Source organism: Ursus maritimus, unplaced genomic scaffold (genome assembly GCF_017311325.1).
Source record: "Ursus maritimus isolate PB19 unplaced genomic scaffold, ASM1731132v1 scaffold_21, whole genome shotgun sequence".
In the NCBI taxonomy this organism is placed as follows: Eukaryota; Metazoa; Chordata; class Mammalia; order Carnivora; family Ursidae; genus Ursus; species Ursus maritimus.
Genome location: NW_024424564.1, coordinates 10,870,085 through 10,897,985, shown reverse-complemented (window position 1 = coordinate 10,897,985; position 27,901 = coordinate 10,870,085). Strand labels below are relative to the sequence as shown.

The 27,901-nt window shown below is 41.4% G+C and overlaps 1 protein-coding gene across 2 annotated transcripts in view; it reads left to right on the top strand.

The window, feature by feature from the left end:
* The first annotated feature begins 23,737 nt into the window (after window positions 1-23,737).
* Window positions 23,738-27,901, top strand: part of CPM (carboxypeptidase M) — a 68,711-nt gene continuing 64,547 nt past the window's right edge. For both annotated transcript variants that reach the window (XM_040637244.1, XM_040637245.1), the window contains exons 1-2: window positions 23,738-23,767; window positions 24,056-24,218. In XM_040637244.1, coding sequence (XP_040493178.1) covers window positions 24,059-24,218 — 160 coding nt within the window. In that variant the 5' untranslated portion in view covers window positions 23,738-23,767; window positions 24,056-24,058. The remainder of the gene's footprint in view (window positions 23,768-24,055; window positions 24,219-27,901) is intronic.

Here is a 27,901-nt window from a genome sequence, read left to right as displayed (position 1 = left end):
TAACCGAAAGTGTGTTTTTCTTCTTACCTGTGCTGCAGAAAGGGAAAGATAGGTTCAGAGCTTCCTGGGCTCAAGACCTATGTCCTATGACCCATGAGGGGTCCATACTTAGAAAGCCCCATGCTGGGCCTAATGCTCTGCTGTTGCCACCTTGAAACTCTTTTTGTGTTTTAAGTTTTAATTCCAGCTAGTTAACATACGGTGTTATATTCGTTGCAAGTATACAATATAGTGATTCAACAATTCCATATGACACCTGTTATTCATCACAACAAGTACACCCCTTAATCCCCATCACCTATTTAATCCACCGCCCACCCACCTCTCCTCTGGTATCATCAGTTTGTCCTCTGTAGTTAAGAGTCTATTTCTTGGTTTCTCTCTCTCTCTCTCTCTCTTTTTTTCCTTTTGCTCATTTGTTTTGTTTCCTAAATTCCGCATAGGAGTAAAATCATAGGTATTTGTCTTTTTCTGACTCATTTCACCTAGCATTATACTCTGACTCCAGCCATGTCATTGCAAATGGCATGATTTCATTCTTTTTATGGCTGAATAATATTCCATTCTATATATCACATCTTCTTTATCCAATCATCAATCAATGGACACCTGGGCTGCTTCCAAATCTTGGCTATTGTAAATAAGGGATGCATGTATCCCTTTGATTTTTGCATTCTTTGAGTAAAAACCCAGAAGTGTGATTGCTGGATTGCCATCTTGAAATTTTTTTTTTAATTATTAATAATTTTTTAACAAGGGACCCCACATTTTCTTTTTTTTTTAAGATTTTATTTATTTGAGAGAGAGAGAGAGCATGCAGAGAGAGAGCACAAGCAGGGGGAGGGGCAGAGGGAGAGGCAGAAGCGGACTCCCCACTGAGCAGGGAGCCCAGTACTGCGGGACTTGATCCCAGGCCCTTGGGATCATGACCTGAGCCAAAGGCATACGCTTAACCAACTGTGCCACCCAGGTGCCCAGGGCCCCACATTTTCATATTGCACTGGGCCCCAGAAATTATCTAGCTGGTCTAGAACTTGGGTTACTGATTGCAAAACGTGATGCTCTAGGCTCAGTTGGGAGAAGGGTTATATGAGTAAAGAAGCCGGATTGTCCCTTTTACTCAAGATTCAATGTAGCTATATTATACAAAATTTTCATAGTGATTTTACCATGTAGCATGGCAATACTAACAGGAGAATCCACAATTTAAAGAGAATCTAGAGCACATAATAGTTACATACAAGTTTCAAACAGAAATCCTCACAAAGACAGATATAATTTTCTCATAAATATTTACAAGTTTCAAATTGCTGGATATCAGTCACTCCATTTATCTTGGTGTTTCCTTGTGAATGAAGTCTATCCAGTGTCTACATCTTATTGAGAAAAATCTGGGAAGCTAATGCAGAAATTTGAATCAAGAATGCCAAAAAAAAAAAAAGTTTCCATTCTGAGCCAAAGAATGAATCACTTGTGCATTCATATGTTATAGAAAATATGATTCCTTTTTTTCCAGTTTCACAAGGCCAACACCTATCAGAAACACTAATTCTTATGGTAACTGATTTAGACTAGGTCTCAAAAGCTATAAAAAGGCTGTCCGTGGAAATGAACAAAGAATGTATTTGTATGTTTATCTGGGAATTCTTGCCAGAATCCATTGCAAATCAGCAAAGTAACATTTTACTTTTACATTTGTGCTTTAGTGAATTTTATAAATCCCAAATCTAACTGATTTTTGCTTGTAGAGATATAAACTGATATGAGAAGAGAAGACTGGGGATATGAGAGAACTGAAATGTTTGTGCCTATTTATTAAGCATGATTATCCTTCCTCATCAGAAATCACCATAAGTCAGCTTTCTCAAAAGGCACTGACGTCCAAAGTCTGTGTTTTACTTCCTCCTATCCTTAAGTCACCTAATAATGCCGGCACGTGAAAAGTACTCAGCAAACCCTCTCTTCACCCTCTCTCCAATTACGGCCTCTCAGGGATCAAGCTCCTCCCACCAGCTAATTTTTCACCCTTATCTGTCCTTACTGGGCAGCACCCCCAGGTAGACAACTTTTCATATTCTCTCTTGCACACATCCATTATAATTTACGTGTTCTTGGTCCCACTTCTTCTGATTTCCAAAATGAAAATAATCTAATTTCTATCTCAGGCTCATGTTTTGATGAATTAATGTATTAGCAAGGTAGCATTCTATTCTCCTGTCTGTTTTGGGCTTTTGTTTTGTTTTTTCACTATAACAATATTTCAGGACAGTGGCAATGGAGTGACTGTGAAAGTTGAAATTATGGCTATGCAACTGGGAGTTTGAAATACCTCTGAGTCTCTTAATTTAGGTAATAGCCTATGGACAGGACTGGCTCTTTGTAAAAGACACGTAATAATTTCTTTATTCAATATCAAACACGTACTAAGGACCTAGCCTGTGCTAGGTCCTTAAACAAGGTGACCGGATCCCGATCCTCATGGAACTTACATTCTAGGCATGTTCCCCACATAAACCTATGAACAATAATAAGGAAACATTTGGTAATGATAACCACTATGATGAAAATAAGACATGGGGCGCCTGGGTGGCACAGTCGTTAAGCGTCTGCCTTGGGCTCAGGGCGTGATCCCGGCGTTATGGGATCGAGCCCCACATCAGGCTCCTCTGCTGTGAGCCTGCTTCTTCCTCTCCCACTCCCCCTGCTTGTGTTCCCTCTCTCGCTGGATGTCTCTGTCAAATAAATAAATAAAATCTTAAAAAAAAAAGAAAAGTAAAGACATGATGATGTGAAGAGAAGTGACCACCAGGACATGGGCTGGGGGCTACAGCTGAGTGGTCAAAGATGGCCTCTCTGAGGAGATGACATTAAAGTTGAGACCTGAATGATAAGAAGGATGACATGGGGTGATCTAGAAAAAGAACATGCCTGACATGTGGGAAGATCTAATGCAAAGGCCTTAAGGTGAGAGGTAGCCCTGTGTGTTCCAGGGTATTGTGGCTAGCGTATAGAATTACCAAAGGAGATGAGAGGGGAGAGGTAGGCAAGGGCCAGTTTACGTGGAGTCTTAGAGGCCAGGAGGAGTCTTTGGATTTGTTTCTAAGTGTGACTAGAAGCCACTGGAGTGTTTTAAGCAGGGAAATAACGTATTCTGCTTGGGTTTTAAAACAACCTTCTGGCATTTGGGTTGTGACTTGACTCTAGATGCCAGACAGGGAACAGGGAGGGCAATTAGGACAGAGATGGTGGTGGTTTGGGTCAGGATGGCACCTGTAGAGGTGTCAGCAGCAAAGTCAGCATATACTTGGAGATAGAGTCAACAGAATTTGCTGGCATATTGCATATGGCAGTGAGGAAAGGAAAGAGAAGTCAAGGATGATTCCTTGGTTTGAGTTTGAGTAACTGAATGTATAATAGTGTCATTTTCTGAGTTGGAAAAACTGGGGAAGGGTAGTTTGGTGGAACAGGTTTTAAGGGGGAAATCAAGAGTCACATCTTCAAAAAATATTGAGTGTAGATGTCTCTTAGACATCCGAGTAGAATTGTCACGTGAACATTTAGCCATGTAAGTCTGGAGCATGGAGGAGAGGTCAGGGATAAAAATTTAAATTTGGGAGTCATTGGCATATAGATGGAATTCTAAGCCATGGGGTTGGATGAGATTATCTAAAGACAGGATAAATGGAGAAGATGAAGAGTCAAGAACACCACTGCTTAGAGGATAAGCAGAGAAGTCAGCAAAGGAGCCACTGAGAAGTGCCCATTGGGGTTCTTTGGCTATCTTGACAGGGCAGTTTCAGAGTGATAGGAAGAGTGAGGGGATTGAAGAAATACAGGTGCATACTTCTCAAGCTTAGGCAACACCCCACAAAGCTGTGCTGGAGCATATAATATTCTTAAAGGTGTTTTATTTTTTTCTATCTATGTGGCACAGAGAAAATATGCAACAAAAATAATGCTGTGAAGTTTTCATTGCCACCTACATAGCTCATAAATCTTGCAATGTCCTAAAAGAACTGCCAAATAGCCAGCATTAATAATTTTATGGGGTAGCTCTCCAAGACATCATGAAGGAATAACTAATGAAAGCAATTGTAAAAAGGCTAACAAAAATAGAAAACCTGACTGGGAGTAACTTATGCCTGATGAATTTCTATGCTGTAATCCTAACGAAGCTACCATAAACACATGGTATTGACTTCTGTGGTTAAGGCATTCATATTATAACTAATCCTCAAACTAGCAAAATATTTGTCTAGAGTTGTGACAGACTTTTTTCACTTGTCACAACGTGCTACTGAAATGGCATCTATTCCATTGAATTCAGCAACTACTTTTGTTGACGATGCAGATGGTAAGGGGAAGGGGCTGTGATGACTGCTGAAGGAGACACAAGGATGAGTCATAAGCAGTTCCTGCCTTCAAAAAGCTGGCAAGAATTCTATCACCACCAGTCCGCCACCAAACAGGGGCAGGGACTGAGTCTCTCAGGATTACCATTGTAAGCCAACACCTAGACGTAGAAGTCGCTCGTCCTAGTCTGTTCAGGCTGTGATAACAAAATGCCAACTACTTGGATCACTTAGAAACAGAAATTGCTCACAGTTCTGGAGACCGAGAAGTTAAGGATATGGTGTCAGCAGATTTGGTGTTTGGCGAGAGCTTCCTGGTCCAGAGACAGCCAGCTCCTTGCTGTATCTGCATATGGCCGAAGGGGCTGTGAGTGACCACTGTGGGGTCCCTTTTATAAGAGCATTAACCTCATTCATGAGAGCTCCACCCTCATGACCTAAGTCCCTCCCAAAGATCCCACCTCTTAATGGCCTCACCTTAGACTTAGGTTTTCAACATTTGAATTTTGGGGGGACACAAACGTCCAGGCCATAGTGGCACTTGAGACAATAAACGAATAAATGAGTGAATTTAAAATACAGAAAGACAAGTGTCTTTAAAACTTTAGAATGGAGGGGGGTGAGAAATCTAAGATTTTTGACCACATAAGGAGATCCTTTAAAGAGGAAAGAGGAGATGCATACTGAAGGGGGCTCTTCATTGCCCAATCCCATGAAGCGTACTGCCTTGAGTTCCTGATCTAATATGGAGCCAAGTATTCTGTAGCGGCAATGCGTATCAGTGTCCTGGGCTGGCTCTCACAGTAACATGCAGAAGAAACTGTTTTCTATGAACTAGTACCTATCTCCCCTGACTGACCTTATCTACTTGAGAAATAGTGGTTTGGATGAAGATACCCAGCCATCCAACTTCAGCTATCATGCAACTAGACCGCGATATCATACAGATAGCCGAGCTCAAGCCTCACGTTCTCCTGACCCATCTATCTGTAAGCACAGAGGAGGTGCACACAGGTAGCCACAAATGGTTTGCCTTCCTACTTACTTTCATGAGGAAACACAGGCCACCATCAAGGACTAACTGACAACATGGAACCTCTGTGGAGTCTTGCCCTGACCACCCTCTTCTCAACCATTCAGAGAAGGCAAAGACCCTGGGAGGTGTGAAAGGCTATAGATAGGACAAACTGGGGGAAAGTGCCTCTCTCTCTCTTCCCCCTTCTCTTCCCTCTCTTCAGCTGGTGTCTCAGCTGAAGGTGAGTGTCCCAGGTGTGTGTTTGGTAGAAGGGAGAGAAGTGGAACCAGCTTCGTGAGTGTGGGACCTGCACCATTATTCAGGGCTCTTGGCTTCACCGTCTTGAAATTCTTGCCGGTCTTTGAACAAACGACCTCACTTCATTTTGCACAGGGCCCCACATCGTGTAGCCAGTCCCAGAGGCGGGAGCTGGTAAGTACTAGCCTGCAGGGAAAAGCAAGCTCAGGCCTGACTCTCACCTGGGCCTTACCCTGGTGCTTGTTGACCAGCTTCTGGTCAAGTTCTTTGTCCCCCCAAGCACACCCAACATCAGAACAGAGGGACCTTGGACTCGCTAACTGGGATCTGAGGGAAAAGCAGGAAACAGTTCTCAACTGTGACATTTCTTTGGAAGCTTATATTTTATCCTAAAAAAAGAAAAAAAAGATATTTGCATACTGTTCCATAATATATCTGTTGGATACATTTTTAAAATAAGATAGGCCTTTTCCCCCAAAATAATCTTTAAGTAAGACTGACACTTGAAGAAGATACACCCTCCTTCTCACTTGGGTATAAAAGCCTTCTGCCCCCTCCTCACCAAATAACTTCCCATGCTGTGGCAACGGGGGGCACACCAGTCAAGGAGAGGCTCTGCCGAGTTCCAGTTCAGCAAATACCCCTCACAGGACTCCAGCTTCCTGTCCCTCCTCACATGGCCCTGCCTGTGGCCTTCACTGGCCCATTATATAACACATGGTGTCGGGCTCCTTTTTTTCTGCTCTTCTTCCTTTTCTTCTTATAAAGAAAGTCACATTTGCTTGCTAGGACCCAACCCTAAAAGTGCTTTCTACTTCCTCTCGCAGTCTGGAGGCACCTCATGGCCAGGCCAGTTGACTTCTGATTAGGCCTCCAGGCTCCCGGTAAGGCTGTGCAGTTCTGGGTTTTATCCACTTTCCAGGTCCACCCCCCTTCCCTGCTCTGGCTCAAGACCTACCAGCGGCAGCGGCTGGCAGGGCCAGCACGGGGCATATCTAACCAACTCGAACAATGATGACAGTCACTGGCTCTCGGTTGTCTCTCAGGTCTGCACACGCAGTGCCCTCTTCTCAGAATGCTTAAGGACTTCTACTTGTCCTTGGGTCTCAGTCTAAATGCTACTTCCTCTGGGAATCCTACCTTGACATACTTAACCCCGCCTCCCACTCACCACCCAAACTAAGCCAGTCCTCCCTTACTGTTCTTTCTTCCCCTTATAGGAATACTTACCACATTGTACCTACTACACTCTTGCTAACTTGCCTGTATCCCTCACTAGACCCTCAGCCTGATCAGAAAAGGGACTTGCTAGCCTTCTCCATTATATTCCCCAAACCTGGCAATAAGAAAAGTGTAGAATGCTGTTGAAGGCTAGGCATCGTTAAGCGATTTTCACTTATAATCTCACGACAATTCTAGAAGGAAAGGATTAGTGTTCCCATTTAACAGATGGGAAAAGGAAGGCTCAGAGAGGTTGAGGATGTTGCCTAAGGTCACACAGCTGCAAGTGGTTCCATCAGGTTGTGAGACCCCTAAGTCTATATGTTTAACTCCCTATGTCAGTCAGAGTTCAGTCGGAAATAGAACCACCAGGAGTGATACAGAGTGAGGCATTTGTTTTAAGAACTGGACCTTGAAAGAGTCGTTGTCGGAGCTCATTAAATGGTCTGTGTAAGGCTATTGCTTCTGCATCTGGTGCTGGGCCTGCAGTGTGCAGAGCAGACAGTCGGAAGGAAAGTAGGAGAAAGCAAGCACAAGCTGGAGCTGTGGACACCCGCTGCAGCCCACACTGGTATCTCCCTGCCTCCAAGCCTCGTATCCACATGAGGATGACTTCCAGAAGCAGTAGGCACCTTTGTCTGGGGTAAACACACCACGCCTGGCCCTGGGCTCACAAAGGCTGAAGGAGGAGCTCTGGCGGGACCTCAGGAGCGGAGGGCCCAGCTGCTGCGCCATGCGGAACCGTGTGAGTCAGCAGGGAAGCAACGACGTCTCTGAGCTGCCGCTTGTGCTCCGGTGCCCTGCCCTGCCCTGCCCAATACGAGCCTGCCTTCACTGCCTCTCCCGGTCGCTTTACTGTTACAGATGTCAAAATAAGATGTGCACTGCTGAAACTCAATATTTATAACACGAATATATCACATAACTTTACGTAGTATATTAATGCCTTCAGTGATTATTTCCATGCCAACTGCATCCCATAATTCTTTTTTTTTTTAAACATTTTATTTATTTATTTGACAGAGATAGAGACAGCCAGCGAGAGAGGGAACACAAGCAGGGGGAGTGGGAGAGGAAGAAGCAGACTCCCAGCAGAGGAGCCCGATGTGGGGCTCGATTCCAGAACACCGGGATCACGCCCTGAGCCGAAGGCAGACGCCCAACGACTGAGCCACCCAGGCGCCCCTATCCCATAATTCTTAAGTGGAGGGGGGAGGGGACTTGCCTCGGTCAGCTGTCCAATCTCATGCCTGATTTTTCTGGGACTTCCCAAAAAACTGTACTTCGAGGGGCTGTCCTGGCTGCATTGGCTCTCCCAAAGCAGTTTTCCAAACTTGCCACTCTCTCTGAATCTCCACGTGCTCACCAACCTGGAACCTCTCAAAACCCTGTCCTTTTGGGGTTCTACATTCATTACTTAGACACAGTTGATTAAGTCATCAGTCATTGGTCATTGATTCAACCTCCAAGCCCCATCCCCCTCTGACCAAGGGGGTGGGACTGAAAGTTCCAACTTTCTATTTTTTTAATTTAATTGTATTGTATTTAAATTCAATTAACTAACACATAGTGTATTATTAGTTTCAGGGGTAGAGTTTAGTGATTCATTGGTTGCATATAACACCCAGTGCTCATTACATCACATGTCCTCCTTAATGCCCATCACCCTTCTTCCGTCACCCGTTACCCCATCCCCCTACCCACCTCCCCTCCAGCAACCCTCAGTTTGTTTCCTAGAGTTAAGAGTCTCTTATGGTTTGTCTCCCTCTCTGATTTCATCTTATTTTATTTTTCCCTCCCTTCCCCTATGACCCTCTGTTTTGTTTCTTAAATTCCACATATGAGTGAAATCATATGATAACTGGCCTTCTCTGATTGACTTACTTCACCTAGCATAATACCTTCTAGTTCCATCCACATCATTGCAAATGGTAAGATTTTATTTTTTTGATGGCTGAATAATATTCCATTGTATATATACACCACACCTTCTTTATCCATTCATCTGTCGGTGGACATCTGGGCTCTTTCCATGGTTTGGCTATTGTGGACATTGCTGCTATAAACATTGGGGTGCAGGTGCCCCTTTGGATCACTATGTTTGTATCTTTTGAGTAAATACCTAGTAGTGCAGTTGCTGGGTCATAGAATAGGTCTATTTTTAACTTTTTGAGAAACCTCCATATTGCTTTCCAGAGTGGCTGTACCAGCTTGCATTCCCACCAGCCATGTAAGAAGGTTCCCCTTTCTCTGCATCCTCACGAACATCTGTTGTTTCCTGAATTGTTCATTTTAGCCATTCTGACCCGTGTGAGGTGGTATCTCATTGTGGTTTTTGATTTGTATTTCCCTGACGCCGAGTGATGTTGAGCATCTTTTCAGGTGTCTGTTGGCCACTTATATGTCTTCTTTGGAAAAACATCTGTTCACGTCTTCTGCTCGTTTCTTGATGGGATTATTGGTTGTTTGGGTGTTGAGTTTGATAAGTTCTTTATAGATTTTGGAAACTAGCCCTTTATCTGATAAGACATTTGCAAATATCTTCTCCCATTCTATAGACTGTCTTTTGGTTTTGTTGACTGTTTCCTTTGCTGTGCAAAAGGTTTTTATCTTGATGAAGTCCCAATAGTTCATTTTTGCCTTTTTTCTCTTGCCTCTGGAGACGTGTCTAGGCAAGAAGTTGCTGCAGCCGAGGTCGGAGAGGTTGCTGCCTGCGTTCTCCTCTAGGATTTTGATGGATTCCTGTCTCACGTTTAGGTCTTTCTTTTTTTTTTTTTTTAAGATTTTATTTAATTATTTATTTGAGAGTGGGAGAGAGAGCATGAGCTAGAGGACAGGCAGATGGAGAGAGAGAGAGAGAGAGAGAGAGAGGCAGACTCCCCGCTGAGCAGGGAACCCAATGCAGGCTCCATCCCAGGACGCCAGGATCATGACCTGAGCCGAAGGCAGATGCTAAACTGACTGAGCCACCCAGGCATCCCTCATATTTAGGTCTTTTACCCATTATGAGTTAATTTTTGTGTATGGTATAAAAAAATGGTCCAGTTTCATTCTTCTGCATGTGGCTGTCCAATTTTCCCAACACCATTTGTTGAAGAGATTGTCTTTTATCCTTTGGTGAAAGTTCCAAACTTCTAATCACATGTTTGGCTCTCCTGGCAACTAGCCCCCTCCTTAGGTGTAGTCCAAAAAAATCACCTAATTAACATAATAAGAGACACGTTTAGACTCTCATCACTTAGGAATTTCCAAAGGTTTTAGGAACTCTGGGCCTCACTGGGGGCTTATCAATAAAAGCACTCAAAGAAGAAAAAATGGCCAGGGGAATTTTTTTTTTTAAAGATTTTATTTATTTATTTGACAGAGAGAGAGACAGCCAGTGAGAGAGGGAACACAAGCAGGGGGAGTGGGAGAGGAAGAAGCAGGCTCACAGCAGAGGAGCCTGATGTGGGGCTCGATCCCATAACGCCGGGATCACGCCCTGAGCCCAAGGCAGACGCTTAACGACTAAGCCACTCAGGCGCCCCACCAGGGGACATTTTGACTATAAATACCAAGAGTTTGTGAGGACTGTCCAAGAACGTTTGGTTCGGGCAAGGCAACACGTAGCTGATCTAAGCAGCTCTCCAAAGACCTTGGGGCAATTAGCTCCTACCTGGTAAAAGGCGACTCTTTTCCAACAGTGTCTAAGGCAGTCTGGCAGCCTGAGTACCAGCTCATATAAAGGCACACCTCAACTACATTTGGACTTTATTCCTTTCTTTTCCCATTGCCTAGAATTATGTGATTAATCCATCACTGGTTTGGGGTATGTTATTTCTTTATTAGCTTATTAAGAGACCTTATTCTGTATGCTCTGGACTTGTTAGAGTCCCACAGCAAAATTGTGTTAATTGCTGTCAAAGACAAACTCAGTCTCCAAGCATAATTTGCCTCCCAAAACAAAACAGCTTATCATTATCTCAATATTGTTTCTGATGTGTGTGAAGAAATGTAATAAAAATTACACGAGCATGTTAAATAAAACATACGATTGTCTCTGCCTGGCCCCTCTATTGCTCCTTCCTTCAGGTTTCAACTTAGACACACCTTCTAGAAGCCTTCTCTGACCTCCACTCAAGTCCACTCCTACCCAGTTAGTACCTTCTGTTAGTCTGTGTCACAATATCCTACAATTTCTCGTTTGTAATACAGATCAACTTGGCCATTGAGCTGTTGTTTGAGGCTTCCCCAATATAGGAGCTCTATTAAAGTGAAGGCTGTTTCTCCTGTCCACCACGGCATTCTCAGTGTTTAACATATTATTCAATGTTCAATAAATAATTATTGGTGATGAAGGATAGTTGGAAGGCAGGTGGGCAGGGATAAGGGGCCCCGCCCTAAGAGGAAACCACCCTTAAAAGGATTTTACACCACCCTGGAAGGAGACCTCCAGCCTTTCCCAGGCGAGACATAGATAGATGACAAAACCTGATTGGATGACAGGTACGGGGAGGGTTAATCAGATTAAAATAGCCCTGCCAATGAGCCCATAAAAACCCCTAGACTTAGAAACTCCCGTGGCAACCCTCTCGGGTCCCCTCCCTCTTTGGGATCTTACCATCGCTCCATAAACCTTGCTTTGCTGCCCACCACCCAGTCCGGTCTACCTCTTCATTCTTCCAGTTGGTGTGACCAAGAACTGTGGGCACCAAGGAAGGAAAAGAATCCTGTAACACTGGCACCCTGACTGAATGACTCAATTAACCATGAGAAGACAAGAGAATTTGCTCTGAGTGTTGTCTAAATGTATTTATAATTTGATTTTGTGCAGTCCATTGTTGAATGGACAAGATTTAGGCTGTTTTCAAAAGAATCACTGAAAAGTAAATGATTAGGTTCTGGTGTCTAAATGTGGTGTCTCTCCCGATTGGATGAGGGCACCCAAATGTGGGGTGGGAGCCGGTGTGCGGGCAGTGGAAGGATTCACCTGAGGTGGGACAAAGGCAATAGAAGTGTATTGAATACGCTGCAAGGGAGAGGAGGCCAGGACAGGGAGGGAGAGGCTGTCGCAAGGAGGCAGTGAGTGGGTGCTGCTTTTGAAGAGGGAAGGTGAGGAGGCATGGGGACGTATGGGATTCTCCCTTTTCTGGTGCCCGTGCCTGGTTGTAAATAGCCCATTGGTTAGCTAGTGCCTATGGGTGTTTTGTTGAGGTGGGTCACCTGAATTCAGTCAGGGGCTCGGGTCGCTTTGGGCCCTCCTGCCTTGATCAAGTTTCCATTGCTCAAACCTGTTGTCTAACAGCAGCCTCTATATTGCTTCTAGGCCTCGTGTAGAAGCAGCCTCTGCGTAAGTGAAACTTACAAGTTTCAACTACATTCAAATAGTCTCTTCATCATTCTGGTTTATGTACATTTTTTTCTTTCTTTCTCCCTACCCCCACCCCTTTTCTTGGCAGCTTTGGGATATTAACAAGTCAGGAGGTTTGCTTCTCAAATATATTTTTTTTTTTTAATGAGCCAAAAGATAGCCATTTCTCAACATTTTATACAAAGTAGAGAAGAAAATAGAATTCAGGGTGCCTGGGTGACTCAGTAGGTTGGGTGTCTGCCTTTGGCTCAGGTCATAATCCCAGGGGATCAAGTCTTCATTGGGCTCCCTGCTCCAGGGGGAATCTGCTTCTCCCTCTGCCCCTCCTCCCACTCGTTCTCTCAATCTCTCTCTCTCTCAATAAATAAATAAAATCTTAAAAAAAAAAGAAAGAAAGAAAATAGAATCCAGCAATTACACCATTTCCTAAAGAGACAAGAGTACATTTATCATCTGCTGTTAAATCAGTTCATTTGATATCTATATAATGTAATGACCAGATTAAATGCTGTTAAATGTTACCATCTGGGCTTTGGAAATTTGCCTTATTAGGCCCAGGAAGCTTTCTTTCAAATCTATCATATATATAAAGCATAGTAGGAAAAGTATTACTTTTGTGTTCAAAGACCAAGCTTTTAAGAGAAAAAGTCATTGTCCTAACAATTGCTCCCTGAGAGTAAATTATCCCAATTGATAAAGATCTATTCCACTGTTGGCAGTATGTGGAAGGTGCTAGCATGGAGAAATAAAAGAAAAACAGAAACATGTATTGGACCTTGTATTCCTTTCTGTTTTGTTCACTTTCACTAGGTGGTAATAATAATAACAATAGTTTTAGTTTGGGGCTTATAAAGCATTTCCAATATGCCACTGTTGGTTATAAGCTCTTAGCTTATAGTAACCTGCTTAATATATGCACCCCTGTAAGTTCCCTATCACCCTGTAAGATCGATACCATGATTAGCCCCATTTTACAGATAAGGGCGTGAAAACAGATTAAGTGACAAACTCAAGGCCACATAGTTAAGTGACAGAGCTAAGATTTAAACTTGGGTAGTCTGGGTCCCCAGACACAGTTTTTGGCAATTCATTATTATGTATAATATGGTGATGTTCTGTCCTTCCTAGAGTAACATTTATAAATCAGCAACATGTACTGAGCACTGACCTAGATGCCATGGAAGAAACAAAAAATTATAACATGATGCTTCACTCACTCTAGAGATATCTTTCTGGACTAAATTAAATTTCACACTTGTTTAGATTTTTCCTGACAGTGGTTCTCAAGTGGTGTGTTAGGACCTACTGGAGCGTTGGATCGAATTTTGATCTGATTAAAGTATAATTCTGCCTCACTCTCAGTAAGTAGAGAAAATGTTGAGCAAAGAAGGTCGTGCTATGCAGTGTAGAATGTGGTCCACGCCACTAAGGATTAGATATAAGAAGCAGAAAGTAATGTCAAGCCAGCTCCCAAGAAAGATCACAGGTTTCTGAGATCATATGATGTTCTCTATTGGGGAGTTTGGGCTCTTGTAGAACGTAAGCTACACGAGGGCAAGGATCTGGCCTGTCTTGTTCACAGTTGTCATTCCTTGGCAATATCCCAGCGCCTGGCACAGAGTAAGCAATAAGTATTTGATAAAGGAATGAGTGAGTGAATGAATGATAAGAGAGTAGGGCAGAGCTACAAATAGGTCTACTCCCAGGGTAACAGTGCTGAAGAGGGACCATGGAAAGAATGATAATGGTAGATGCCTTTGCAGTCATGCTATGTTTTGTCATACTCTTCTAGGAACTATGCTGTGCTTTTTGATGACTTAAATAGCATTTTTCAGTCCTTTTATTTCTTTATGTTATTTATTTATTTATTTATTTATTTATTTATTTATTTATTTTTGAGAGAGAGAGAGAGGCAGCACGAGCAGGGGGAGGGGCTGAGGGAGAAGGAGAAGCAGGCTCCCTGCTAAGCAGGGACCCCAGTGTGGGACTTGATCCCAGAACTCTGGGATCATGACCTGAGCCAAAGGCAGACACTTAACTGACTGAGCCACCCAGGCGTCCCAGTCCTTTTATTTTTTCCTGTGTGTCATCAAGAATTCTAGGATTTGGGGTGCCTGGGCGGTTTGGTCGGTTAAGTGTCCCACTCTTGGTTTCAGCTTGGGTCATGATCTCAGGGTCATGAGATAAAGCCCCGAGTGGGGCTCTGAGCTGAGTGGGGAGTTTGCTTGAGATTCTTCCCCACCCCCTGCCCCTCCCTCCGATCATGCTTTCTCTCTCTCCCAAATAAATAAATAAATAAATAAATAACTTTTTAAAAAAAACAGAAAATTCTAAGATTCAGAACTTTATCATAAATTCTTTATGAACCTCCCAAAGGAATGCTAACATATTTACAGTTACACATCCAAGATAAAAGAACTACTTTGCTTGGATTTTGATAGATAGCTTCCATAGCAAATAGAAAACACAATCATTATCCCTAGAGAAATGCTTGTTAAAAAGATTTATAGTTCTTAAAAAAAAAAAAGGAACAAAACAAAAATAGGTACAGCACAGACTACAGAGCTCTTGTTTTAAACAGAATGCTTGAGTTAAGCTGCGTTCTTTAAATTTCTGGGTCCCACTGTTTAGATATCACTCCTTGGTAGTCAAGGGTAGGATCAAATTTTGGACCTTCATGGAAACCATCTAGCTTTTCACTAACGACTTCTATAACCTTTGCTAAATATTATAATCTTTCTATTCTACCACATTGTAAAGTCGCTTTCTTCTTTTGTGTTTATCAAATAATAACAAATCCAGTTTTGGTGGAAGGATAGATCTGATTTGGGGGGAGCTAGTTTGCAAGAGGTAGGTATAGTGCTGAGAGAGAGATACCGGAAGAGTCAGACTTAACATAAATACCAACCCCTCTCAGCTATATAGGAAGCCTCAAGCAGCAGAAAGAATTAGTGAGTGGCATTAGTACAAGACATCATTTTACATGTGAAATTTCAAGAAAATTTGTCTTTTTTAAGGCAGTTTTTTTTTAATTTAAATTCAATTAATTCAATACATGTAGTGTATTATTTGTGTCAAGGGTACAGGTCTGTGATTCATTAGTCTTATATAATATCCAGTGCTCATTACAACACATACCCTCCCCAATGTCCATCACCCAGTTACCCCATCCTCCTACCCCTCTCCCCTCCAGCAACCTTTAAGGCAATTTTTTTAGAGCAGTTTTCAGTTTACAATAAAATTGAAGAGGTACAGAGATTTCCCATATACAGATATCTCCTGCTTTTCAAGTTATTACACCACTTTGCTTTTACAAAAGACCTACATTAGGGTGCCTGGGTGGCTCAGTCGGTTAAGTGTCTGCCTTCAGCTCGGGTCATGTTCCCCAAGGTCCTGGGATCAAGTCCCACATCAGGCTCCTTGCTCCTCAGGGAGCCTGCTTCTCCCTCTGCCTGCCACTCCCCTTGCTTGTGTTCTCTCTCCCTCTCTCTCTGACAAATAAAATCTTAAAAAAAAAAAAAAAAGGCCTACATTAGTATCTGTTTCTGATTTTTACTTTTACAGGAAAAGGTGAAAAGTAAAATTAGTCTCAGTGTTTGCTTTGCAGCAAGCTGTTACAGAAGCGGTGTGCACCCCAGGCAGCAAGAGTGGTCCCACCAGACTCACTACACTCAGCCTCTCAGCTCAGATGTCTGTGAGCATCTATGCTTTATCCTGATTTATTTCGTGCATCCGGTAATAAGATGTGTCCTAAGATATCAGAAAAGCCTAAAAGAGGTTATTTTTGGGGGGTCTGCGAATGCTCAAAAAATCTTCCATATAAGTTAATGCTATTGTTTCTTTGCTTTATGCCATTTAAACTTATGAAGGTTCTCATGGGAACGCTCTACTTCCTGATAGCAGGAGACACCTGGACTCGAGCCACAACACATGCGGAGCCTCTCGCATTATTAGCATCACTCGCTAGAACGGTACATTTTTCATGGAGGATGAACCTATGTTGACCCATCGTAATCACCCAAAGTCCCTAGTTTACTTTAAGGTTCACTCTTATTGTTGTATGTTCTATGAGTTTGGACAAATGTGTAATGACATATGTCCATCATCGCCACTGCCCTAAAAGTCCTCTGCTCTCTGCCCACTCACAACCCATCCACCTTGGCAATTACTGATCTTTTTATTGTCTCTATAGTTTTGCCTTTTCCAGAATGTCCTATAGTTGGACTCATATAGTATGTAGTCTTTTCAGATTGGTTTCTTTCTCTTAGTAATATGCACTTGAGGTTCATATATCATCATGGTTTGATAGCTCATTTCTTCTTAGCAGTGAATAATATGCCCATTGCTGGACGGTCCCACAGTCTACTGAAGAACATCTTGGTTGCTTTCAAGTTTTGGCAATTATGAATAAAACTTCAATAAACATCCTTGTGCAGGTTTTTGTGTGGACATACATTTTTTATCTCATTTGGGTAACTACCGTGGAGCAGGATTACTGGATTGTATGGAAAGAATTTGTTTGGTTTTGTAAGAAACCATCAAACTGTCTTCCAAAGCGGCTGTACCATTTTACATTCCCACCAGCAATGTATTAGAGTTCCTGTTGTTCCACATCCTCACCTGCATGGTGTTTCAGAGTTTCAGATTTTGGCTATTCTGATAGGTGCGTAGTGGTATCTTATTGTTATTTTAATTTTCGTTTCCCTGATGACGTATGATGGGGAGCATCATTTCATACACTTATTTGCCATCTGTATATCTTCTTTGGAGAAGGGTCTGTTAAGGTCTTTGGCCCATTTTCCAATCAAGGTATTTTCTTATTGTTGAGTTTTAGGAGCTCTTTGTATATTTTGGGTAACATTCCTTTATCGGATGTGCATTTACAAATAATTTCCTTCAACCTATGGCTTATCTTCTAATTCTCTTGATTTGTTTGCCAAACAAAAGTTTTTCATTTTAATGAAGTCTACCTTATGAATTCTTTTTCATAATTCATGTCTTTGCTGTTGTATCTCAAAAGGCATCACCTCACCCAAGATCATCTAGGCTTTCTTCTATGTTATCTTCTAGGAGTTTTATAGCTTTGCGAGTGTTACATTAGGCGGATGGCCCATTTTGAATGAATTTTTGTGAAGGGTGTAAGGTCTGCATCTAGATCTCTATATTTTTTTTACCTCTGGATGTCCAGTTGTTCCAGTACCATTTATGAGACTATTTTGCTCCGTTGTATTGCTTTTGCTCCTTTGTCAAAGATCAGTTGGCTGTATTTATGGAGGTCTATTTTTGGACTCTCTATTCTGTTCCATTGACCTATTTATCTCTTCTTTTACCAGTACCACACTGCTTTGATTACTGTAGCTTTAGAGTAAGTCTTGAAGTTGGATAACATCAGTCCTCCAACTTTGTTCTTCTCTTTCAACATCGTGTTAGCTATTCTGGGGTTTTTGCCTTTCCATATAAACTTTAAAATCAGGTTAATACCAACAAAATAACTCGCTGGAATTTTGACTGGGATTGCTTTGAATCTATAGAGCAAGTTGGGAAGAACTGACATCTTGACAATATTGACTTTTCCTATCCACAAACATGGAATATCTCTTCATTTGTTTATTTCTTTGATATCGTTTATCAGAGTTTTGTGGCATTTCTTATATAGATCTGGTACATATTTCGTTGGTTTTATAGTTAAGTATTTCATTTGGGGGGGTGTTAATGTAAATGGTATTATGTTTTTAATTTCAAATTCCACTTCTTCATTGTTAGTATATAGGAAAGCAATTGATTTTTGTAATGTTAACTCTTGTATCCTGCAATCTTGCTATAATCTTTTATCAGTTTTATCTTTTATCAGGAGTTGTTTTTTGGTTTTTTTTTTTTGTCGATTCTTTCGGATTTTCTATACAATCATATCACCTGTGAACAAAAGTAGTTTTATATCTCCTTCTCAGTTGTATGCCTTTGCTTTTTTTTTTTTTCCTTATTGTATTAGCAAGGACTTCCAGTATAATACTGAAAATGAGTAATGGGAGGGGACATCTTTGCCTTGTTCCTGATCTTAGTGGAAAAGCTTTGAGTTTCTCACCATTAAGTATGATGTGAGTTACAGTTTTTTTATAGATAGTCTTTATGAAGTTGAGAAAGTTCCCCTCGATTCCTAGTTTACTGAGAGTTTTTATCATGAATGGGTGTTGGATTTTGTCAAATACTTTTTCTGCATCTATTGATATGATCATATGGTTTTCCTTTTTTTTTTTTTAAGATTTTATTTATTTATTTGACAGAGAGAGAGACAGCCAGCAAGAGAGGGAACACAAGCAGGGGGAGTGGGAGAGGAAGAAGCAGGCTCATAGTGGAGGAGCCTGATGTGGGGCTCGATCCCATAACGCCGGGATCACGCCCTGAGCCGAAGGCAGGTGCTCAACTGCTGTGCCACCCAGGCGCCCCTGTTTTTCTTTTTTTAATCTGTGAATGTGATGGATTACATTCATTGATTTTTGAATGTTCAACTAGGTTTGCATACCAGGGATAAAGCCTACTTGGGCATGATGTATAATTCTTTTTATGCTCCCTTGGATTTGATTTACTAATAATTTGTTAAGAATTTTTGCATCTATATTCATGACAGATATTGGCCTATAGTTTTCTTTTCTTTTCTTTTTTTTTTTAAGATTTTATTTATCTATTCGACAGAGATAGAGACAGCCAGCGAGAGAGGGAACACAAGCAGGGGGAGTGGGAGAGGAAGAAGCAGGCTCCCCGCGGAGGAGCCTGATGTGGGGCTCGATCCCATAACGCCGGGATCACGCCCTGAGCCGAAGGCAGACGCTTAACCACTGTGCCACCCAGGCGCCCCTATAGTTTTCTTTTCTTATAATTCTTTACCTGGTTTTAGTATTAGGGTAATGCTGACCTCACAGAATGAGTTAAGAAGTGTACCCTCTGCTTCTATCCTCTGAAAGAGTTTGTAGAGGATTGGTTTAATTTCTTCTTTAAATGTTTGGTAGAATTCACCAGTAAACCCACCTGGGTCTGATACTTTCTGTTTGGAAAGGTTATTCATTATTGATTCAATTTCTTTAATAAGCATAAGCTAAAACTCATCCTTTAAAAAAAGAAATTTAGTTGTTAACTTGTGGAAAATTGGTAAGACGCTCATAATTTCTGCTGTGTAAAGAAGATAGCACCAAAGGTCATAATTTAATGTTCTGTAAGACATTAATCAGATTTCTATCTAATTTAGCAATAATTTAGAATGACTTCAGTATTTTCTTATACTTACCTATACACATTAATTATCTTATCTTTCTTTAAATCAGCTTTGTTTACTGCTGATTTTCTTGGTAGTTAAAAACTTGACTGTGTTTAACTGTATTTGTATGAGAATTATTTTATAACATTTTGAAATTATACTTTGACATTTTATAGAAGCACAACTTGGTATTATTTAAAATATTTAAAAATATTTAAAATCTTAAAAATGTACATGCTCTTTTACCTAGCAATTGCTTATCTAAGTATTGATCCTAAGAAGATAAGGATGTGCTCAAAGATTTAGCTCTACGAATGATTATGGGTGTTCTGTATATAATAGTGAAATAGAAACAACTATGCAATGCTAAAGGACAGATTGATACCTAAATTTGTTTTAAGAATGGTTGTTTTTGAGCAAGTGGAATTTGTAGGTTTCCAAAATTTCTTTTAGTTGTTCATATTTTCTTGTGACACTTTTGAAAGAAGAAAAAAGAAAGCTTAAAGATCACAAAATCGAGTTACATTTCTCTTATTCTTGTTGACCTCTGTTGAGGTATTTAGCCCATAGCTATAGTCTTTCCCTCTGTTCCAATTCTTGCCACTAACTCAGGGAACTTCAGCGTCTTTGAGCAAGACTGATCTACTCTCTCCCTTTTCAGTTCTTTCATATCCCATTTCCAGTGGCCTTCCGCAGTTCTGTAATTCACTTTTTCACTCTTCATTTCTCTAATTCAGTACAAAGAATTTTTGATATTGTATTCATTCAGAACTGTTCATCTCGGATGCTTCTGTGCTTTTTGCTCTGTTCTGCTTTTAGATGAAAATACCTTATTTTTCTGATTAAAGGAAGTAACACATTTGCTGGAAATTTTTTTTTAGAAAATACAGAAAGATTCAAAAGAGAGAATCAAAACACTGCAATCCAGAGCATACCACTCAGCATTTTTGTGACCTTTTAAACTTGCTGTTAGGAATAGTTTTTTGTTTGCTTTCCAAAATGGGATCTTACCATTCATTTTACTTTTCTAATCGGGTTTTTGTCACTCAATGGTTGACCTTTCCAAGCCAATATATACAGATCTACATCATCATTATTATGGCTGAAAAATAATTTATTTTATGGATGTAATATTCCTTATCTAACCCAGGGTGTCTCAACCTCAGCACGGACATTTGGGGCCGGATAATTTATCGTGGGGCCTGTACTGTGCATTGTAGGATGTTTTGTACCATCCCTGCCATCTACCAGTTACATGCCAGTGGCACCATCCTCCTAGTCATGACAATGAAAAATGTTTCCAGCTAGGGGCCCCTGGGTGGCTCAGTAAGTTAAGAATCTGACTCTTGATTTCCCCTTAGGTCATGATCTCAGGATCATGAGATGGAGCCCAAGCATCATGCCCCATGCTCAGCGAAATAATCTGTCTGACCCTCTCCTTCCCCTCTGCCCCTCCCCCTCTCCTGCCCCTCCCCTCTCCTGCCCCTCCCTCGCTCTTAAAAAGATAAATAAATAAATAAAATCTTAAAAAAAAAATGTTTCCTGCTATTTCAAATGGCTTCTGTGGGCAATCTCGCCCCAGCTGAGAACAATTGATGTAATCAATCTGCTATTATTTGACATTTACATTTATCTATTTTTTTTACAATTAAAAACAGTGGTGCTAGTAAAGATCCTAACATATATAAATTCAGCACTTCTTTGAATTACCTGCATAGCTTATAGTCCTAGAAAGGAAGAACGTATTTTAAATGTTGATGTCTATTCCCAGATAGTTCTCCAGAAGTGTTGTATCAGTTTATAGTACCGTTCAAACAGCAGAAATGCCATTTCTTCAGATCTTGTCCAAGTACTATCCATCTTTTAAATCTTTCTTAGTGAAAAGCAAAACATAATACTATTTTGCCCTTTAAATTTGTAAATTCTTTGATTGCTAACCACTTTGGTAGCTTTTACTATGTTTATTGGTCATTTGTATTACTCCGTTTGTGGGCTGCTAATTAATGTCTTTCTTGGTTTTGTAAGAGCTAGTAATTCTCTCTTCCAGTTTGTAATTTTTCAGGTAACATTTGTGCTGAGTTTTCCTTTACAGAAGGTATACATTTTTTATGTTGTCAAATTATTAGCCTCTTTACTGTGGTTTTACTGTTAGTGGTGTCATACTTAGATCACCTTTGAAGCCTCATACTTTAGTGTTTTACTGTATTAGACCAACTTTCTATTTTTCTTTATTTCTCACTAGACTCTAGTACTAAGCTTTTGTTACCTCTAGACCAGTGCAAATCCAATTTGAATGTACCTGTGAATTAACTAGAATCTTATTAAAATTCACATTCTGATTCAGTAGGTTTGTAATGAGACAAGGGAGCCTGCCTTTCCAACAAGTTTACAGGTGCTGTCAATGCTGTTCCTGGACCATGCTTTGAGTCACTAGGTTTTAGACCTTCAGCCCTCAATCCTCTGTACTCTTTCTACCTCAATTCTCTGATTGGTTCTCTGAATTTGCTTCCCTTCCTACCTACTGTGAATTCCAAGGGCAGTAATTTCAACTATACTTCACCCCTTTGATTTTCTGGAACAACAACCCTTGCGATCTCTACCTCAGTATTGACAAAGCCACTATTTCTCCAGTCTCCAGCCGCAGTACCACTGAAGGAAATCCTATAACTACTTTCTTCTATAACAAATGTAGCATTTCTAAAGTCCAATCAGCAAGCTTTCACTTTGTTCCTCATCAACTCCCTTTCCTATTTTTATAGTAACTTTGCCTAAATGTAACCTCCTCAACTCCATTCCACTTCCTTTGAGACCTTTTAGTCAATGAACAACAGTGAAAGAATCTCTTCAAGCCATCTGCTAGAAGTCACGGCAGAGTAACTGCTGCACACTTAAAAAGAAATCCGCTCAAAAACCCAACAATGTCAAGATTTTCCAACTCTTAGAAAAGTCTAAAGACTTATGAATTAAACTAGATTATTTAATAAACACCTCATACAGTTGTTACAATGGGCCTGCCAACTTTAGTTAGGTACGTATAATTATTATTTCCATTTTACAGACCAGGAAACTAAGGCACAGTGAGTTGACACAACCACTGAGAGTCCGCGCAGGGACTGGAACCCAAATCTTGTGACGCTACAGTCTTAGGTTTTCTCTCTCTGGGCTCTGCTGCCTGGGAATCACAGGGGGCCTCATTGTTCCTGAGAGCTCAGTTCTACAATTGTATCTGTATCTGCAACAAGGAAGAGGCAGGCAAATCAATGGCGGTTTTCAGCTTCGGATGGCATATTGGGTTCACTCAATGCATTTTTTAAAAATGTCCTTTCCAGGACCTCGAGAGAAATTCTGTTCAATTAGTTTTCAGTGGGGCACTAGTATTTTGAATCTGTTAAAGAGGAATGTTACTCCAAATCGGTGGTTTTCAAGCTTTTTATATTCACTGGACCTCGGCAGGAATCTTCAATTACTCTGACAGGTAACGTGTGACAGGTGTGTGGTCTTGGCCCACGCCACAAACCGCCTCTCAGGCTTTGGTGAAATCTCTTATCCCTCGTGCAAATGTAGACCACCTCATCCTTCCAGAAAGAAGCATTTTAGAAAAAGAGAACTAAAATTGGCCTAGGGAGTGTTGGTGGAAGGAGTGTTGGATTTACAAATAGTGGCTGTGCTTTCTTGCATGTGACTTCCCGTTTTAAATTTAACTGATTGAGCCAATCTCGCACACCAAATAAATTTGTTGGAAATTTTCCTATACTGCACAGTTGGCAATTTAAAACGTCTACACACGCGCCCTCAGAGCAGGGCTGGGGAGCCTGGCACAGCCGGGAGCTCGGCCCCTACGACCCGCGCCGCCGAGACCCGTGAGAGCCACGTGGAGCTCTCACTGCGTCCCGGGCTCCAGGTGAGCCAAGGGCCCGGCTCTACAGCTGCAAACTCGCAGCAGCTGGAGACACCCAATCGCCAAATTTCTCGCGGGAGCCGCCGTGGCAAGGGGAGGAACATTCCACCCGGCGCGGGCAAGGGCGGACCAACAGGCGACTCGGTTTTCCGCCGCCCTCCGCCGCTCACCCGCACGGGCCGCCGCGCCCCTCGTAACCCCGCGCCGCGCGCGTTCCTGTTCGCCCAGGTGCGAAGGGCGCTGAGCCGCCCTGGCCGCGCCGCTCGGCCCCGCCCAGTAGGGAGCCGCGCGGCGCCCGAGTGGGCCGGCGGCACGTCAGTCAGGCGCCGGGGGCGGGGCCTGGGGGCGCCCGTCCCCCGCCCTGCTATAATGCCGGGTCCCGGCGAGCGGCAGGCGACGGCTGGAGGTGCGCGTCGGGGCAGGGGTGAGGCTGAGGGCGCGCGCGGAGCTTCTCGCAGCTGCTGCAGCTGCCGGCCGGCGGCGACTCCGGGACGAGAGGGAGGAAGGGGCGGGCGGCGGGATGGAGGGCACTCAAGGCTACTCGTGCTCGGCTCACACCAACTCCCGAAGGTGCTGCTTCCAACTTTTACCTTCTTGGAAGCAGGGAGCGGTAGTGTCAGGAGACTTGACAGCACAGTGCTGAGCCGAGCTAGTGACGTCCACAACCCTTTCCTTATCTGTTCTCAGCTTTGTTATTTGTATTCATCTCTAGAACATGGACTTCGTCCGCCTCTGGCTAGGGCTGCTGCTGCCTTTGGTAGCTGCGCTGGATTTCGGCTACCACCACCAGGAAGAGATGGAAGCCTTTTTGAAGAATGTGGCCCAAAACTACAGTTCCATCACTCGCTTACACAGTATTGGGAAATCTGTGAAAGGTAGGGTCCGTCTCGTGCACTTTCCCAAAGCCCCAGTCCTCGCTTTCATTCATTGAATATACCTTAGCTTCCTGCCCCCTTTCCTTGGAGCTACTCAGGGGAGCTGCAAGCGGGTAAGCCGGTGCCTTGCGTGTTGGAGGTTTTCCGCTTTTGTGTGTCGTGTTGGTTTATTTTGTCAGAGAAGTAGTGGGGAGACCTGAACTTTAGTAAACGCCTCTGCTGTCATTCAGTGTCATTGAGTCCTGTGCGTTAATGGCGTTCTTTTTCCATCTTACAGGCACTGGTTGCTTGAGGTGTGTATTTTAGTTTGTCTTGGTAGATAAATTTATGTCAAGAAAGTCTGCGTTTATCCAGCGCAGCTTTCCCTTTTTGTTGGCTTCTTTAAATGTGATTGGGACTGTTAGTATCTTTTTTTTTTTTTCAAAGTCTCCTTTAAGCTAAAATAGTTCAGTTCTGTTGGTGAAATTTCTGTTGTGTGTAATTAACCCTATGACATAAAGCGATGCAAAACTATAAGTTTCTTTTAATGTTAAGCAGTACAGTTGGCAAGATTTGTGTCATGTGTAATTAGCCCCAGGGCTTGAAGTTATGCAAAAAAGTGTTTCTGATACTGGTTAAAGGCTCTTTTAAAATTATCTATTTGAATAAGACAGTTGCTGGATAATATCTTAGCAATGATTGGGACTACCATTTTCACATTTATCATTTAATTGTTTTAATTTAGAAATTATATATTAAATATAAATAACTGTATATTAAGTCTCATTTTTATAGACAGGGAATTTGAATCAGAGAGATATTAAGTATTTTGCTCAAGATCACCAGATGTTAGACTTTATAACCAGAATTGGCGTTTAGATCCTTCTACTTAAAGGCGTAGATACTTTGGGGACAAGGCAAGTACTTTATCAAACATTGTTATTTCTTGGTATTTTTATATGTGTACCCCCAAAGAGATTACCTGAGAACTTAATGCTTAAATCAAAAGTTTTTGTCAAGTTAATGCAATTTGGATCTCTTCTCTTTATAGTTGTGTTCAAACTCTACCTAGATTTTACCTCTGAGCTTTTGAACCAAGGAGTGTCTCTTAATAACTATATTCTCAATCATTTAAAAAAAAATCTAGTACTTTATATTAAAGAAGACCTATTATACAAATTTACTTACATGCAATGCAAACTAAAAAATGCTGGATCATGTGTGTAATGGTATCTTTGTTTTCAAACAACATTGCCAACGAGTTGGTGCCAGAATTACTCTATATTGCTCTATAATCCAAATTACAGAGGTTGGATGTGTGAGAAATCATATCCTGAATCAGTATATGTATTCAGCCTTTTGAAATCCTTTCCCTCTAGGGTTAGAGAAGAGCAATTTTAAAAGATCTAAGAATACTAATTATATTAATAAAGCAAGTATCTTGAGTTATTGTTCAGTCATCATTTAAGCCACGAGATGATGACAGTGTTGTTAATTTTAAGTACTAAATGATTTGGCAAGTTTTTATGTTTTCAAGCACAAAGTGCTTGTGGAAGAAAATTGGGGAGTCTCTTAATGTGAACCAGCTACTTTGATCCATGTTGCATGATATCAGACCACAGTAACAGTGAAAGGCAGGCTTCCCCCCCTCCACTTTGTATGCACTCTTGCGGTTAAAAGATTGAGAAGTTATGTAAAAATAAAATCTGGCACTAGTCATCAAATGTTTGTGTTGAGTATATTGTTCTGAATAATTACTCCGATTAGGAAAAAGGTTCCAAGTGGTGGTTAAACTGTATCACTGCATGTTATCATGACCACTGAAAACCAGTGCTCCTTTGTTGGTGCTCTTTTCACTAGACAGGCAGTTTCCCTGGCTATCCCGCCCTCTGGTGTAGGATATGTTTGCTTAGCAAACAGCCTTTACCATAGATGTTATTTATTTTTTTTATTATGAACCTGGGCAATCTACCTAGAAGAGGAAGTAATATTCCTGCCTGGTCAAATACATTTTTAGGTTTTGTAAGTGCACATCACGTGGATTTTTGTTGTTGTAATCATGGATCCTAGTCTGCTTTTTTTCCCTCAGTTCACATTTCATTACATATTTCTATGAATTGACAAAGTCTGCAGATGTAAGTTTGTTGCCGTTCAGTACTTTATCCTCTTGGTTATGGGGATTGTCTTAGTCCTTCACCTGTTGGGGGCCTCTATATGGTTCTGATGATCTATTATAAACAATGATGCTTTAAAAGCATTGACACGTGTCGTGATGATTACCTTCCGTTGTAACTGGTGATGTTCTTCTCAGTTTTTTATTTTGAAATGCTTGAAACCCACACAAAAGTTGAACCCACATAGACCCTTCACCCACATTCAGCCATAGTAGACTGACCATATTTCATTTGAACCTTTTGGAAGAAACCCCATTACCTACTGACCTGGTAAAATCTTAGGTGAAACAAGAGTAGCAACTCAAAAAACTGACAACTGAGTTGAGAAAAATTAGAAAAGGTACAATATTCATTGGTTTATTCATTCCTCCATTTAGTTAGGCGAATATACTCCCCCATTTTTTCCCCCACTCCTAATCACGTCTGTCTAGTATTAATGCTGGCACATATTCAGTAATTTATATCTGTTTGTTAAATGAATTGAATGTTTGCTGAGCGAAAGCCGTGTGAGGCAAAGTTGTGTGCCATTCATTGCCTGCCGTTAGGCAGCCCCCCCCCTGCCCCCGCCCCGCCAAAGGACAAATGTATTTATTGGATTTCCCCAACAAGCCTTTCCATAGCCCCCAAAATTAGTTATAGGACTTTTTTTTTTTTGGCTTTTTAAGTTTTTAATTCCAGTTAACATACAGTGTTATATTTCATGTGTACAATAGTGATTCATCACTTCCATACATCACCCAGTGCTCATTAAGCCCTCCTTAATCCCCATCGACCCATTTCACCCATCCTGCACTCCCTCCCCTCTGGTAACTATCAGTTTGTTTTCCATAATTAAGAGTCTGTTTCTTTATTTTGTCTTTTTTTCCTTTGTTCATTTGTTTCTTAAATTCCACATATGAGTGAAATCCTAGGTTATTTGTCTCCAACTGACATTTTGCTTGCCATTACACTCTAGCTCCATCCATGTCATTGTAAGTGGCACAATTTTATTTTTTTTTATGGCTGAATAATATTCTGTTGTGTGTGTATGTGTGTATATAGATCTCACATCTTCTTTATCCAATCATCAATCAATGGACACTTGGCTGCTTCCATATCTTGGCTTTTGTGAATCATGCTGCTACAAACAGGGGTACATGTATACCTTTGAAGTAGTGTTTCTGTATTATTTGGGTAAATACCCTGTAGCACAATTACTGGATGGTAGGGTAGTTCTATTTTTAACTTTTTGAGGAAACTCCACACTATTTTCCAGAGTGACTGACTGCACTAGTCTGCATTCCCAACAGTGAATGAGTATATTCCTTTTTCTAGTTTTAGGACCATTTAAAATGAGATTTTCTACCATCTCCATTTTAAGAATTTTCCCTTCTGCTAAGTCTAACCTTTACTTAATTTGAATAAAGAGGGTTGCAAAGGGCAAGGAGTAGATAATAAAAATCTGTTATCAAGTGCTTTCCATATTATATGTTTTAATACATTATTTCAATGTCAACAACTCTGAGTAGGTGTTGTTATCCTTGTTTACAA